Source organism: Pieris rapae, chromosome 10, assembly GCF_905147795.1.
Source record: "Pieris rapae chromosome 10, ilPieRapa1.1, whole genome shotgun sequence".
Taxonomy (NCBI): Eukaryota; Metazoa; Arthropoda; class Insecta; order Lepidoptera; family Pieridae; genus Pieris; species Pieris rapae.
Genome location: NC_059518.1, coordinates 3,451,375 through 3,467,864, shown reverse-complemented (window position 1 = coordinate 3,467,864; position 16,490 = coordinate 3,451,375). Strand labels below are relative to the sequence as shown.

At 31.9% G+C, this 16,490-nt stretch overlaps 3 protein-coding genes across 3 annotated transcripts; 2 read left to right on the top strand and 1 right to left on the bottom strand.

Moving 5' to 3' along the window:
• Positions 1-1,159: 1,159 nt before the first annotated feature.
• On the top strand, positions 1,160-5,855 carry LOC110994174 (Golgi apparatus protein 1). Its single transcript, XM_045629875.1, has 8 exons — positions 1,160-1,481; positions 1,645-2,430; positions 2,502-4,198; positions 4,552-4,699; positions 4,774-5,000; positions 5,074-5,257; positions 5,412-5,518; positions 5,605-5,855. The coding sequence occupies exons 2-8, from the start codon at positions 1,677-1,679 to the stop codon at positions 5,767-5,769; spliced, it is 3,282 nt and encodes a 1,093-aa protein (XP_045485831.1). The 5' UTR covers positions 1,160-1,481; positions 1,645-1,676; the 3' UTR covers positions 5,770-5,855.
• On the bottom strand, positions 5,790-7,618 carry LOC110994175 (DNA primase large subunit). The gene is made up of 2 exons (XM_022260694.2): positions 6,166-7,618; positions 5,790-6,080 (listed from the first exon to the last, which is right to left on the bottom strand). The coding sequence occupies exons 1-2, from the start codon at positions 7,394-7,396 to the stop codon at positions 5,839-5,841; spliced, it is 1,473 nt and encodes a 490-aa protein (XP_022116386.2). The 5' UTR covers positions 7,397-7,618; the 3' UTR covers positions 5,790-5,838.
• A 688-nt stretch (positions 7,619-8,306) lies between these two features.
• Positions 8,307-16,336, top strand: LOC110994262 (endoplasmic reticulum transmembrane helix translocase). The gene is made up of 10 exons (XM_022260810.2): positions 8,307-8,779; positions 8,852-8,941; positions 9,300-9,506; positions 9,608-11,557; positions 11,956-12,208; positions 12,566-12,762; positions 13,091-13,233; positions 14,279-14,411; positions 14,658-14,801; positions 15,416-16,336. The coding sequence occupies exons 1-10, from the start codon at positions 8,513-8,515 to the stop codon at positions 15,524-15,526; spliced, it is 3,495 nt and encodes a 1,164-aa protein (XP_022116502.2). The 5' UTR covers positions 8,307-8,512; the 3' UTR covers positions 15,527-16,336.
• The last annotated feature ends 154 nt before the right edge of the window (positions 16,337-16,490 follow it).

Sequence of the window (16,490 nt, the reverse complement as noted above, 5' to 3'; positions counted from 1 at the left end):
AGAGCTGAACAACAGGGAAAAGCGAAATAATTTATTTTTATAGTTTATTATTTTGCTTTTTCCTATTTTTAATAGACTTCAAAAAAAGGAGGTTGTCAGTGTGACTGTCATATTATAATATAAACGACTAGTTCTTTAGCCATTCCTTAAATGAAATGGGAACTCTGTTTTCTCAAACATTCATCTTTTAGTACATTTCTATCTAACATCACAATATAGGATGTATGTTCTATCCATATGTATGTATCCACATCCACTAATTAGTAAATCACAAATACAGTTAATATTTTGCAGATGTACAACTTTTTTAGTTAGAATTATATTGAAATTGTACTTTAGTATACAAATATTTTGCAGCAGCTTTTCTTCAATTATGTTTATTGAAATAGAACATCATCATCATCATCACCAGCCTATAGTTGTCCACTGTTGATGAAAGTTTGAGTTAAGAGCTGTTACAGTTTCCTGATAAATGTGAATGTCGTATTTGCAGGCGAAAATCTTAGTTTATTCATATACTAGCTTTCCGCCAGCGGCTTCGCCCGCGTAGAGATTAACGTACCGCGACATGACTGAATTACACGTGGGCGAAACTGCTGGCCTAGCCTGTGTTACCCAGAAAAATGCAAGAATTTTTCAGATAGGTCCAGTACTTTCGGTGCCCATCCAATTCAAACAAGCAACCAAATCTTTCTTCTTTGTAAAATTATTTATTTATTTAACTTAATGCACAAAATGGTACAGGGGCGGACTTAATGCCAGAGGCATTATCTACCAGTCTACCTTTAGGCTTTAGGCTTAATATTAGTGTAGAATACGAAGTTTTTGAAATTGTCTTTAATTTTTAATATAAACGTTCAACTAGTCTCGTGAAAATAAAGATTTATTAATATTGTTTTGGTGTTTTTTTCTTCTCAAGTTTGAAATAACATTTCTTAGATTTCATCCAATCCTACGAAAAAAATTTATATAACCATCGATATCGATATATTAATACACATCACTAGTTACGATAATAAAGCCTGCACATCACTACTTCTTGTCACTTTGACGTTTATACCATGAGGTTGGTAGCACATTGCACGCAATCTGATAAAAAACCAATGTTCTAAGTTCCGTCTCTTAAAACGGTAGTGATTATATACTCTTTGCACTGCACCTTCTGCAATAATCCTGTTGGTGATATCGAACATTTCATATTTGTATGCGAGTGCTTTTCTTTTGACAGATTGATTCTTGTAAGTGAAATTAATGACATAGAGAAAAATCAAGTGATAGTGCAAGATCCCTCCCGCCGCCTGAGTGATATGTTAAAAAATAGATCTTATTACGTGCCTCTATATAAATTTATCAAAAATACAGTGGGAAAATTATAATAAACCAAATAAAACTACTCAAGACTTGGCCTAAAGGTCTAGATACCAGGCCATAAACTCCAAAAAAAAAAAAAAAATACAATTTAGCAAAATATTATGTTTGACGTTAGTATAGTTGTGTTTGTATTTTAATATTTATGAAAATAAATTTTTCATTCTACATTTCTTAAAAGTATTATCGTGTAGTTAGAGTAAAAGAAGCATAGGTTTTTTATCATTTCGAAAAATCAAAATATTTATCACACAAGTAATGATCTCTAATTTTCAGACGTAAGAATAGGGTCCTGCCGGCTCCATAAGATGCAGAATTATTTCAATATCTGGTCTTTTCTGTTTTTTGATTTCTTTTTATGTGCTTTGAGTGCTCAGCATGGAACGCTGAAATCGGCCATTGAAAGATATAAGGAAGATTTAAGAGATTGTGGACCCTTTGATAAACAGTGTTCCCATTTAGAGGAGGATTTGGCTCTTTTGTCGTGTACTATAAACATTACTCGAAGTAACAAAACTCAGTTGCCATTTATATGCCAACACAAGATATGGCTCCATCAATTAGATTTACATGACAACAATTTTCTTGAAACTAAATTGAAAGAAGCCTGTCAGCAGGAACCCATTATCTTAGATTGTTTAAATTCAATTGGAAATATTGTTGATTGTGTGTTGAAAAGAAAACCAAGTGTGAACAATAAATTATGTCTTAAAACAATTAGTAAAATTGAGGTCTTGATGTTTAATGATTGGCAGATAACAAATACCTTTGTTAAAAACTGTTATGATGATATACAAGCACTATCATGTGGTCGAATACCTCCAGACCCAAAAACACTTTCTCAAATGCATACATTAAGATGTATTCAAAATCATGAACAAAAATTAAGACCTGAATGTCAATCTGAAATCACATCACTTGAAGAAATTAAATACAATTCTCTACTATTAGATAAATTAGTATTCGCTGTATGTAATATTGATCAACGAAACTTCTGTTCCGATGAAGTTCCTGGATCCCTTTTAATGTATAAATGTCTCATAAGACATAAATATGAAAAAGGTAAAACCTTATTTGTTATAAAACCAAATATACTTAAAATTGTTACTCTTAGTGTTAATTTTTTTTTACAGGTATGACAAAAAGATGTCAAGATCAATTATTTTATGCTCAAAGAAATATTGTATTGAATTATAAAATGAGCAAAGGTTTGGTAAAGTCTTGTAAAGAAGATATTAGAAGATACCATTGTCGCAAAGGGGTTGTTGATGATAAAGATGTGCGTCTTGCTCAAATTTTACTCTGTTTAGAAAATGTTGCAAGGAATGGCACTATTAATTTAGTGGAAGAATGTGTGGCTGAGATGACAGACCACAGAAAGATGCTTATGGATGACTATAGACTATCTCCAGAGTTGATGCAAAGTTGTGCGAATGATATAACAATGCTATGTAAAGGAGTTGAAGGTGGTGGTAAGACAATACATTGTTTAATGGAACATGCAAGACCCAGGAAACGTAAAGAAAGAAGAATAAGTGCTACATGTCAAAAGTCACTAGAGATACTAGTACAAGAGGCCAACCCAGGAGAAGATTGGAGAGTAGATCCAATTTTACGCAAAGCTTGTAAACCAATTGTTGATAAAGTTTGTGGAGAAGTTAATGGGGGAAATGGTAGAGTAATGTCATGCCTTATGGAAAAACTTGGCACAGCTTTAATGAGTGCAGAATGTGAAACAGCACTGATACAGATACAATATTTTATATCAAGAGATTTTAAGCTGGATCCACAATTATACAGGGCTTGTAGATATGATGCAGTCACTCAATGTAAGGCTAAACTACAGTGGGCTGATGCCAGCGAACATCAGTCTCAAAAAGACCCTCTTATCTTACCATGCTTATATAATTATGCTTATGACTCAGAGTTAAAAGGAATATTACAACCAGCCTGTGAACAACAAATTAGAAGAGTTATGAGACAAAGAGCTGTGAGTGTTGATCTTCTACCAGAAATAGCAGATACCTGTATGGATGATTTGGCAAATCTTTGCTATGAAAATACAGGTAAAGGAGAAGAAATACAATGCTTACAAAGTAAAATCAAAGAACTGTCATCTAAATGTAAAGAAGTTGTGACGAATTTTACTGAGACTCAAAGTGGTCATATTGAACTGAATGCCATAGTTGGTACAAACTGTAGAGTTCCCATAGAAAAGCTATGTTCATCTGAACTTAAAAGTAAATCAGACGATGATGAAGTTTTAGACTGTCTCATCAGGCATAAGAATGATCCAGAAATAAAAGCAAATTTAAAGTGCAGGGCAGCAATCGAGCATGAACAGTTGATCTCATTGAAAAATTACAGATTTACCAGAAAGTTTAAAAATGCTTGTAAGTCTTACGTAGTAAGGTTTTGTCCAAAAGCACAAACTAAAAGTCAGGTTGTGACTTGTTTAAGTGAAATAGTCAGAAATGACACATTGAGCAAAAGGAAGCATACAATTTATAAAGAGTGTCGTCAACAATTAAGAAGTCAGCTGTTTCAACAAAAAGAAAATGTAGACCTGGATCCAGAACTTAAAGAAGCATGTAAAAAAGACTTAAATGCATATTGTTCTAACATTCCTCATGGAGAATCAGCTGCTTTAGAATGCCTCCAGACAGCGAAGTCTGGATTAAGTGCTCCTTGTAAAAAAGCAATATTTGTAGTAAGAAAACAAGAATTTACAGATAATGCAATAGACTATCATTTAATAACTACTTGTAGCGATATGATAGATTTATATTGTCATAATACAGAGCCTACAGTTCTTTTAGATTGCTTAAAGGTATACTTAATTTGTTTTCAATCAAAAATATATGTATTAAAATAATAAAGCTTAATCTTACTAGGGCATAAGTAAAAAATAAGTCGACAGGACAGTAACTACTAGTTGAATGAAATGTAATATACATTTTTTTCTGTAACTTAATCTTAGAGGACTTGCATTGAGGAATTGTTCTTACAAAGAACGGTATAAAGCTTAATAAGCTACATTTAATTTCCATGTGAAGAAATAAGTAATTTGTGCAAGGGTACACCTAAATATTTTTATGTTGTATCCTAAAGGATACACAGACAACTTAAGAATAGTTTTATTTTGTTAAGTTAAAGTATATCTAGCTTTTTGTTCATTTTAAGGCACATCGTGATGAAACAGATTTCAATAAGAACTGTAAGTATGTTGTAACAAACAGAATGATTGAACAAAACTTGGATTATCGGTTTAACAACAACTTACAAAATGCTTGCAAAGGAGATATTCATAAATATTGCTCTCCAATTATATGTAAGTAATATTAATAGAAGCATAATTATTAATGTTACATATCCTATTTCAAATTGTAACTTTTTCTTTTTTAGTAAATGAGCCACGAGATATTGAATTACAAGGAAAAGTACTATACTGTTTAAAAGAAAAATTTCGAGAGTTAAAATTGGAGAAAACATGTGAGAATGAGCTTGCAAATGTTCTTAAAGAACAAGCATTAAACTACCGTCTTGATCCTCTCCTTGGAAAACTTTGTAAAGCAGAAATTCAAACTATTTGTGCTATTCCAAATGATTCAATAACAAATTCAGATGGACAGGTAGTGAATATTTTTTTATATTTTTAGTATAGAAAAAGGATTTAATGGAAGGAACACTGTTTTATATTTTCAGGTAGAAGAATGTTTAAAGAATGCTCTCTTAAATCACAAAATAGTATCAGCAGAGTGTGCAAGAGAGGTGGTACAAATTATAGAAGAAACAGAAGTAGATATTGAGGCTGACCCATTGTTGGAAAGAGCTTGTGCTTTAGACCTACTCAAGTACTGTAAAGATTTAGAGCATGGAGCAGGAAGACGTAAGCAAATTTTATATTAATACATACATTAGAGAATTATCTTCTAAAGTAATTATTGTATCAAATTTAAGTTTCTGTTTAAGACTATAAGCAGGATGACTAAATAATATTTTTTATTACTATTATTATAAACTTAAATAATACATATTTTCAGGTTTAAAATGCTTAAAGATCATTTTAAATGATAGTAGTAGAAAGCTTGAATCAGAATGTCAAAAAGAATTGTCAAGTAGACTAGAAATGTACAGATATGTGGCAGCTGTAAGTAATTGAGTCTTTGTAATCCTTTTTATATAGTTGTTCCAGAAATTCCTTTAAGTTTAAATAAATAACTTTTTCGTTTTCAGGTAAATGTAGTAGAAAATATAGGAGATGTTTATAATGAAATCTCATCTTCACCTTCAAAAAAGTATTTCTTAGTTGTAGGTTTTTCAATTATAGGTTTAATTTTTATATTTGGATTATATTGTGGTAGAATAACAAAGAGAGCTATGTATGTAAAAAGGAAATAGATAAATTAGGCACAAATTAATTAAGTAATTGAAGACAAATAATCTTTATTAAAAACATAACTACTTTAATTAAAAGTTTTCATCAAAATCCATTTCTTCTATGTCATTTTTCTCCTTTTTGGCCTCAGGTTTAATATCCTTTTTGAGCTCTAATTTTAAATCTCCTTTAAGTAGTTTCTGACTCTCTTCGAAATATTGGTTGGGATGATTAATACCTAAACCAAATGTAGAATTATGTACCACATCAAAATACTTGCTACAGGCTATTTGGTAATGGCCTCGTTTTGCTAAATCAACCACATCATGTAGAGCTGGAACAATTAACATAAATCAATAATTACATAATTTTTTTTCTTAACTATTCCATTAAAATGTTAATAATGTTATATAAAATACCTTGTTGTTCAAATCCATATCCTTTCAGTTTATTTTTTAAAACATTTGCATCACTATGTTTAAAGGGACACCCATGGCATTCTCCAGGGCCCACATTATTGTTTATTATTTTCAAACAATTAAATGGTGAATAATTCTTTTTACTTCCTTCTTTACCATAGTTATATCTTACATTATATGAATATTGTTTTTCAAACTTATCTAAATCCATAACTTTTGTAAATTCTTCTCTCCAGAATTTAAGAGAATCTTCCAGTGTCACACCAATACCTTTTAAAAATAATCCATATTGTAATCTGCCTCCATGTTTAAGATGGTGTGTTGATCTAAGAAACTCATGTAGTTGACGCATACAAAGTGGAAAAGACTTTACAGACAATGAATCAAGACTTTCTATAGGAATAACGGCCTTTGAGTCACTGTAGTCATTGCCAGTATATGATTGATGTAATCCTTTTAATAAAGATACTAACCTTTCATCTTGTTCTACCTCACCAAGATGGTGACATGCAATGGCAAGACTCTGTCTTAAATGTATTCGGTATTGCGCTGTCAATACAGATATAAAATCTTTATGTGGAATATATGCATACCCATCCTTTAAATATACTTTCCTTGTTTTAACCAAATCAAGTACTTCAAAAAATTTTACCTTATAGAATTTCATCATATCAATATTTGGATGTTGTGTTGACTCTCGTAAATTTATAATAAGCTCATTTTTGTCTTCTTCTGATATATTAGTGTAGCATAAATTATTAATAGTAAAAAAATTATCTACAGAATCACCTTTCATAGTCATAAAACGCATGCGAAATAATTCTATTTCTCTAGAAATAAACCACCTCCGCAATTCTTCTGTTCTGCAATAAGCTAGCCTCAAAATAAAGTGAGCGATATGATCCTTTCGCCTTGCTTGTAAATCTACGTCTTGGGTGCTGTAACCTGACTTTTCGCAAAGTTTGACATAATATTTTAATCCTTGACTTCTTAAATCACCCAAAATAAAATCGCACCATTCTTCTGAATATAGTCTCAATCCCTTTAATGTTGTTGCAGTTGCTAAACATCTTAACAATGTTAGTCTTTCCAAAGCTAGAGTTTCAAATTCCTGTAAGCTTATATCTCCGACAGGTGGGAGTTTATACATTTGGAGATCATGCGGATAAGTCTCCAAAAGCCCTCTTGCTATAGCAGATTTTGTAGATTTTCTCTTTATTTTAAAATCCATGATTTTGTGATTAGAATAATATCTTGTTGCTGTTTTTTACAAAACTTGACATTTGTTTTGTAGTAACTACGATTCGCGCGCTTTTCTGTACCAAACGTCAAGTGCACAGACGAATTAAGAGACCACAGGTGGCTAACGCCATATTAAAAACGCACGCTACACGTTAGCACACTCGATTTATTTAGTTGTTCGCTACATCTACAATCATACTCCATGATTGGAGTGACTGCATTCGTTTTAAGTGCCTTATAAATTATAATGTCTTGCTTGGTTATATATAAAAAATAAATAAAACATAATGCAGGTTAAAATATATATAATCTAAGCTGTTTTCTTTCTTAGGTGTCCTTAAAGACACCCATAATAGAGTTTTTTTAGTTTATTTATTAAAGTAAGTACTTAAAGCGTTACTGCACTCCGTTGTGTAAAATGAGCGAGCGCAAGAGTGTGGTTGATTTTCTTGCCTAGCCCACTCACGTCCTTTGACTCGCGCCCGAAAATCCGAAACAAAGTGGAACTACAGAAAAAAGTGTCGAGGGAAGACGAGAGGATACTTGCGCGCTGTCCACAGTCTTACCTTTGGGTCCCTTTGCGTAGCCTCGTAGAGTGTGGAGGGGCCGTACTCTACTAACCTACGATTAGACTTTAGACTAGTAGTAGTGAATGTGAAGTGCCTGACTAGACTATTTGTTGTAAATTGAAACCTAAAGTTGTAGGTCATGACATTAAATAATACCTACACTTGGTACAATTATTCTTATTCTTAATGGCGCACTCTTTTCAGATTGTCGTAGTTTGCTTTTGGTCGACATAGGTAGTTATTTGTGCGGAACTGCTGCTCGCATCGAAATATATTACGTATATGTCATGTGCATGTCATGTCAATACTCAGTGGTCATAAGTCAAATATAGACGTCCTTCATACCGTGGCTACCACTTAATACTGTCACACATTAGATAGGTTTTGGATACGTTTCAATTATAATTCCTCATGATTTATAGTTTACTTGAATTAAAGTAGGTGCGTAAAGTGCAGAAACATGTTAATGCTAGTATTGATTTTAGTGTAAACATTTTTTTTATCTCAAATTTAATTTAGTTCACAAAGTTAAAAAAATGGTATTAAATAAGCAGTCATCGCTCGATGATTTAGTTCAATATACACAGTTATTTAAACCAGTAGCTACAGTATTGCAAGGAACTATATTGCCGTTTCTAATCATCTATCCTATAATATTTTATTGTTGGATATTTGTATACAATTTTGATGAAAACTTTGAGGCTGGATTTGTAACTGTTGCTGTTGTGGCAAGCATACAAATTTTAATATGCCTATGTTGTTACTGGAGTGTTCACATACAATGTTTTCTTTCATGCTCACCGGTAAGTTGCGCAAATCATTCCTTAACTTTAAATATTGAATAAATGAATAATTATTTATTTGTAAATTTTAAGGAAAGTGATCCCATTCGTGCCGAGATTGTAAAAGTGGTACCAACATCTAACAATGGATTTCCAGAAATTGTTAGACTTCATCATACAAAGGTATGCAATGATTTTGATATAGGAGAAACAAGAGGAATTTGATGAAATTTTGAAATTTTTAAGTACCTTAATCAAAATACAGTCAAAACTGTTTATGACAACATTCTTTAGTAGAATGTATCATTGGTGTCTGTATAACAGATTTTGACTGTAGTTACATCTTTTTAAGGTAGAACATCAATAAAACAGTAGTATCTTTTCAACTTATATTTTAATTCGTTTAACATAAAGGCAGCCTATTAATATACAATTTACTTTCCAAGATCCATGAATTTCATATTATATTTATCCAGACTCCGACAATACTTTATTAATTTTTAGTTTTGTTTATAACTGTATGACTAAACATGTTTTTCAGTCAACTAAAAGAGGTGAGACTAAACCAGATGTGTGGTTTGTTTTTCAAAAGAGCAAGTATCTTTACGATTGGGATAAAAAATCATTTCAATCTGTGGTTTTTCCTGTAAACAAACCCCATGAAGAGTATTTAGATTCAAAAGGATACTCTGATGATGAATCTATAGATTTAGCTGAAAAAGAGTTTGGAAAAAATGAAATGATTATGGTAAAATATGTTTTCTAGAAATAAACTATCTGTGCTTATGTTTTTAAAATGTTTGTTTGTGAATACTATAAATAAAATTAACTGCCTACTCTTATTTTTAGGTAGTACCAGAATTTATGGAATTATTTAAAGAAAGGGCAACTGCACCCTTTTTTGTATTTCAAGTTTTTTGTGTTGGACTCTGGTGTTTGGACAAATATTGGTATTATTCTATATTTACCCTTGTCATGCTCGTGATGTTTGAATGCACATTAGTCCAACAACAATTAAGAAATATGGCTGAAATAAGAAAAATGGGTAATAAACCTTATAATATAAATGTTTATAGAAATAGGAGATGGCGCCAAATTATGAGTGATCACTTGCTGCCCGGAGATATTGTTTCTCTCACTCGTTCTGTCAATGATAACCTAGTACCATGTGATATTGTTTTACTTAGAGGTTCCTGTATAGTTGATGAATCAATGCTGACTGGTGAAAGTGTGCCTCAAATGAAAGAACCTCTAGAAAACAACAAGGACACCAAACTATGTTTAGACCCAGAAGGAGATGGCAAATTGCATGTTCTCTTTGGTGGCACAAAAATTGTACAACACTCTTCACCTAGCAAAAATGTGTCATCTGGTCTTAAAGCACCAGACAATGGATGTATAGGTTATGTTATACGTAACGGTTTCAATACATCACAAGGAAAACTTTTGAGGACCATTTTATTTGGAGTTAAAAGAGTAACTGCTAACAATTTAGAAACTTTTGGTTTTATATTATTCTTGTTAATATTCGCCATTGCTGCTGCAGCCTATGTTTGGATTAAGGGATCTGAAGATCCAGAAAGAAATAGATATAAATTATTTTTGGAATGTGCATTGATATTGACATCAGTTGTTCCTCCTGAACTACCCATAGAGTTATCATTGGCTGTTAATACTTCTCTACTATCTCTATCGAAGTTAGCTGTGTTCTGTACTGAGCCTTTTAGAATTCCTTTTGCTGGAAAAGTAGAAATCTGTTGCTTTGATAAAACTGGTACTTTAACTAGTGATAATTTGGTGGTGGAAGGCATAGCAGGAGTAGCAGACCACACTGATGCAACTGTGATTCCTTTGTCACAAGCACCTTTGGAGACAATTCAAGTCTTAGCAACTTGTCATTCCCTAGTTCAATTAGACGATGGAGTAGTTGGTGATCCTCTAGAAAAAGCAACTTTAAAGGCAGCAGAATGGAATTTAACTAAAGGTGATGCTGTTGTACCAAAGAAGGGAAAATCTCCAGGCCTGAAGATTGTTCACAGAAATCATTTTGCTAGTGCTTTGAAAAGGATGTCAGTAGTAGCAGGTTATCAGGTCAATGAAAGAGGTTTTGTAGAAACACACTATATAAGCAGTGTCAAGGGAGCACCAGAAACTATAAAAACTATGCTTAAAGAAGTTCCTGAACATTATGATGACGTTTACTTGACCTTATCCAGACGAGGCGCGAGAGTGTTAGCATTAGGTTATAGAAGTTTAGGCAAAATGAGTTCTCAAGATATAAGAGAATTATCAAGGGATGATGTTGAATCAGATCTAACATTTGTTGGCTTTGTAATAATATCATGTCCTCTGAAAACTGACTCTAAGAAGGCAATAGCAGAGATAGTGAATGCATCTCATTCCGTAGTAATGATTACAGGGGATAATCCTCTGACAGCATGTCATGTGGCTAAAGAACTAAAGTTTACTCAGAAAAGTGACCTGCTTATTTTGAGCAAAACAAATAATGAGTGGGGTTGGAAGTCTATTGACAATAGTATAGAACTGCCAGTGCAGCATTTTAAAACACCCAAAGACTTGACTGCCAAATATGATTTATGTATAACAGGGGAGGGTTTGACATTCCTAATTGAACAATATCATAAGTTCTTGATTGATATCATTCCATATATTAAAGTTTTTGCTAGATTTGCACCAAAACAAAAAGAATTTGTTATAGTGACTCTGAATTCTCTTGGTTATGTGACACTAATGTGTGGGGATGGTACAAATGATGTTGGTGCCCTGAAGCATGCTGATGTAAGTAGACCCTTAATTGTCTATATAGTTAATAAAATAAAAAAATATTTTGGTAATATTATCTTTGATTTACAGTCGAACCTGATTCAATATTCGCATAGCTTGACATTTCGAATTCTTTTTTTCATTTCTATTAAGTTTTTCTATGGAAATGTTGCTATATTAACGCCATCTTTTGTCGACAAAAACGACTGAGTGAGTTTGAAATTTTTAAGAGGATTCGAGAATTGTTTAGATTTAGATGTATATATGTATTTGTAAAATGGAATTTAAGATGTATTTGATTATGTCTATGTTTGTATACTATAAATTCATATACTACATACTATATACTATAAAAGGTATTAAAAAAGAATGTGTTTGGCGTGTTATTTCGTTATATAAAATTAATGCTTCAGGTGGGTGTTGCAATTCTGCCAAACGCACCTGAAAGGGCCAAGGAGAAACCTCGAGAAGAAAAACCAGAACCTGAACTTCCACGTCGGTTGACGGGGCCCAGAGACCCTCGCGCTGAAGCTAGGGCTGAAGCAGCTATGCGTCTGCGCAGGGCCATGAAGAAGTTAGAAGAGGAAGACCAACCGCAATTTGTGAGATTGGGAGACGCTAGTGTCGCCGCGCCGTTTACTAGCAGATTGTCTAGCATATTTTGTAGTAAGTTCAGTTTTTTTTAAGTTTAATCCCCTAAGTAATTAATAATAATAATTCTTGAAAGCACAAAACGATTTTGTTGAATTAGCCTGGTTTAGTCTGTAGGTAGTCTGTTAGATTGACAAAGACAACAAACAATAATGTTCATAACGGTCAAAGGCCACGAAGTTGGTATTCAAGGAGTTTCTATTGTGATTTTTTGTAGTGAGGTTCTATAGTCTATAGTTAGTAACAAATTTCCTTATCTGATATCGCGCCCGATTCGCGTATTTGGATTCATGTTTGGCTTTTATTAGAAGAAAAATACTTAACGGAATTGTCTCATATAGTTCTATTAACAAATCTATAATTTATTTCCAGTATGCCACATAATCAAGCAGGGTCGTTGTACTTTAGTGACTACCCTCCAAATGTTTAAAATTCTGGCACTCAATGCCCTAATACTGGCGTACAGCCAGTCGGTGTTGTATCTCGATGGTATCAAATTCAGTGACACTCAGGCGACTCTACAGAGTATTTTGCTTGCTTCGTGTTTCCTCTTCATATCACGGTCTAAAGTGAGTTATTATTTCTATATATAAATAAATACCCTTATAAATATATAATTATTTATAATAATAATAAAGCCCGTTTAATTTCACATCATGACAAAGAAATATATACAGCTTAGATATTTTTTTACATTTTATACATTATTTTTATCTGGTTATCATATCTATAATATATCCTAGCTACCTTCAGTACAGTCGATCGGAACCCATTCACGGGTAAAACCCCGTATAAATTAAAACGTTTTTTTAATAATCATTCTTATTAAAATTAAATGAACTTTTGTCATTTGGTTGTTCGTTTACATTGATTGATATATTTTTTTCTTATTTTCAGCCGTTGAAAGAATTATCAAAACAGCGCCCTCTGCCGAATATTTTTAATATGTATACAATAATGACTGTGTTGACTCAGTTTGCGGTGCATTTCCTCTGCCTCATTTACCTCGTACAAGAGGCCACACTCCGCTCACCGGATAGGTAAGTAGTATTTAATGTTTCATTATTTCACTAAAATTGACTATTTTTATAGATTTCTTTTGTTTTTTATTGTATGAAAGAAACGGTCAAACGTAGGGCGACTGACTGCACGCCATTTTTTTAATATATGGGTATAACCTTAACAACATTTGTGGTATATTAATTTGTCATAATATATCTATGAAAATCATAATATTTATAAATTCATAATTATTATTAAATAATTAAATTCAAAGGACGCGCTAAGTTTTGACTCAAAAATAATATTTATATAACACTTTAAGAAATAAACGCAGTCAATGACACTATTGACATATCCCAATATTTTATTATCATATAAATGCTTAAGTCAGCCTTCTATGAATACACGAAACATATATAATTTTGATGAGAAACAAATCCTATATCCATCTTGCTCCTATAGAAATGGTAGAAAGGTTTTTAGGGTAGTATTAATAGTTGAAACAGCGTTCAAAATTATAGTTGCATATAATCATATTGTATTTGATATACTGGACATACATAGTTAAGTCTAGATCTGACCCTTACTGAAATTCAGTGAGTTTTTATGTCTTAAATATTATTAAAGTGAAACTTTTATTACATCGTCTCAAACTTTTTGGTCTGTGTGGCGCATGTCGCGTGACGGTCGGCTGCGGAGTAGGGATAAAGTGAAAAGCGCTCGTCATAGCAGCCAAGGCCAGTAGAGCGGCGCTCGACCGTGTAGTGTATACACTATTATTCATTTAATATGTTTGTTTATTTAATATGTGTATATAATCTTAATAATTGTTAAGTATTATGTTTGTCGTACTCTCAAAGACACAGACATCAATAAAAATATTCGTTGGTAACTTAGTCTACTTATTATTTCCCATTATGATTCCAATTTTCCCTTAATGGAATATTATTCTAAAAAATTTTTAGTTAAATGTCTATAATATGAAAAAAGTTTCACTTTTACCGTGGTTTCATAAAACCACACTATCCTTTACAATATACATATTTTGTTTTTTTTATTTTACCAGTTTCTTGACACTTTCAGAGACAATACACCAAAATTGGACATGGACTTAAAGGAAGATGAAGAACGTCCTTTTAAGCCAGATCTTCTTAATAGTACTGTCTACATTATCTCTATGGCTCTACAAATATCTACTTTCGCTATAAATTATAGGGTAAATATTGTTGTTTTATCACAATTTAATTAACAGGCTTCAGTGGATTACTAAAATCTGAATAGATATTTTTTGTATTTAAAATGAGTGTCCTACTCATTTTAGATACAAAAAAAAACATTTAATTATAAATCTTAAAAGCTGTCGTCTAGTAAGAACTAGTGCCGCCATAGACTTTTGTCATAGACATAACTTAATGAGTGGTTTAAAAAAGTGTAATAAAATTTATACAAAAACTGTTTCCAGGGAGAGCCGTTTATGGAAGGTCTGCGTGATAACAAGCCGTTGATGTACAGCATCATGTGTTCAGGCGCAGCTGTCCTCGCTCTGGCCGCTGGTATCTTCCCGGACCTCTCTAACCTCTTCGAAATTGTCTACTTCCCGCCTGACGTAAGTATCTTGGCTTCTAATTTTATCATATAGATTTGAATAGTTTATTTTTTATAAAATGCATTAATTTAATCTATGTATTTCACAAGATGACAATTAAAAAAAAATTAAATTATTTTTTTTTCTAATTTTTATTATACATGTTTAAACAGAAAGACGCGGCGAAGGAATTAAAAAAATACTTTTTTAGGTATTATCGCTAAAACTCAATTATATATATGTACGTATAAGGCAGCGTTTGATAAGAAACGAAAAGAAAGTTTTTCCTCCGAGTTTACAAATATTTAACACGAAAAAGTCTTTAAATTTTTCGGCTTAATTTATAGCTATATGACAGTCGCAAATGATGTGACTTTATACTAGTATTTATGATAATGATGTGACTTGGTAAAAGAATTTTCGAAATCCGTTCAATAGATCCAGAGATTGTTATACCCTACAACCTCACAAACCTATAATATTTGTATAGGTTATAAAAAATAAAGTTGAAGCGAAGTAACAGTATATAGTAGGTCAAATAAATATAAAAAAATCCATTGCAGGATGAAATTATTCAGTATAATCTGTTTAAAGTTGTTGTATAAAGTTATATTAAATTATTATATTTGTTTCAGTATCGACTAATCGTAGTACAAGTGCTGGTAGCGGATATGTTGTTTGCCTATCTGGCAGACCGGGTTTGTCTCTGGCTGTTCGGTGAAGGTCGCGTCGGCTCACCAACGTAGCGTACATAATGTTTATAATACGCAGTTGTTCAATTGATTTTCAAACTGTAAATTTCTGTATGAAGACAGTTCTTCTGATTTTTTAGTTGTCAAACTTTAATAAAATACTTATTCAATACAATATAACCAATACTATAATAATTTGCTTTGAGTCATTCTATTTTCCATAATAAATTAATTCCATAATTTCGCTGGACATAGACAATATTATCAAAATGTACACTGACATTACATAATGACACTATGATTTTCCATTTGAAATTAGAACCGTTATGTAATTTTTTTAAATAATATTTCAAAATGGAACGAAATTTCAAATCTAAATATGTATTCCGAATCAGAAAGTCACAAATCAAAGAAAAATATTTTGAAATGAGTATTTTATTGTGATAAGGCGCTTAAGACCTTTTGTGACTTGTTATATCAATGATTGGGGGTGCCATTTGTCACGTTTATATTTTTTTCATTATTTAGAACTTTAATTTAAAAAATAGAATGGATAATTCATAATAATCTATTTGACTTTTTTCTATAATTGTCTTCAGGCATATTAAAATTTTCATATTAAACCTAATTTGGCAGGACTTGTGACGCGTTTGATTTGGAGCATCTCTCAAGGCTTTTACAAAATTATATTAATAAAGATTTTTTTTTAATATGAACACTGCGTCTATGTATAAATGTATGTAGATAAATTATTTTTATTACCATATTTGGTGAAAGCTAGAACGCCCGCTCAAATAAGACGTGCATTTACTGTGTGGATGTGTTTATGGTATATTATAAAAAATAAATGTGTAGTTAATTGAGTGAGTTGAGTTTTATTCTTTCATCCCCTTAGTACAGTCTAGAACGTTAATCTAGGTTAAGGAGCTGTCAAACTATTTTGTCTGTAGGAACTTTGACTTGAGATACGAATGAGAACATGGTCTTAAGAAACTGAGGTCACTGTATAGACTAACAA

Coding starts and splice junctions, on each gene's coding strand:
- LOC110994174 (XM_045629875.1), top strand. CDS start 1,677: ATGCAGAATTATTTCAATATCTGGTCTTTTCTGTTTTTTGATTTCTTT. Junction 4,199..4,551: donor TTCTTTTAGATTGCTTAAAG/GTATACTTAATT, acceptor GTTCATTTTAAG/GCACATCGTGATGAAACAGA. Junction 5,258..5,411: donor AGAGCATGGAGCAGGAAGAC/GTAAGCAAATTT, acceptor ACATATTTTCAG/GTTTAAAATGCTTAAAGATC.
- LOC110994175 (XM_022260694.2), bottom strand. CDS start 7,396: ATGGATTTTAAAATAAAGAGAAAATCTACAAAATCTGCTATAGCAAGA. Junction 6,081..6,165: donor ATATGGATTTGAACAACAAG/GTATTTTATATA, acceptor TAATTGTTCCAG/CTCTACATGATGTGGTTGAT.
- LOC110994262 (XM_022260810.2), top strand. CDS start 8,513: ATGGTATTAAATAAGCAGTCATCGCTCGATGATTTAGTTCAATATACA. Junction 8,942..9,299: donor TTAGACTTCATCATACAAAG/GTATGCAATGAT, acceptor CATGTTTTTCAG/TCAACTAAAAGAGGTGAGAC. Junction 12,209..12,565: donor ATTGTCTAGCATATTTTGTA/GTAAGTTCAGTT, acceptor ATTTATTTCCAG/TATGCCACATAATCAAGCAG.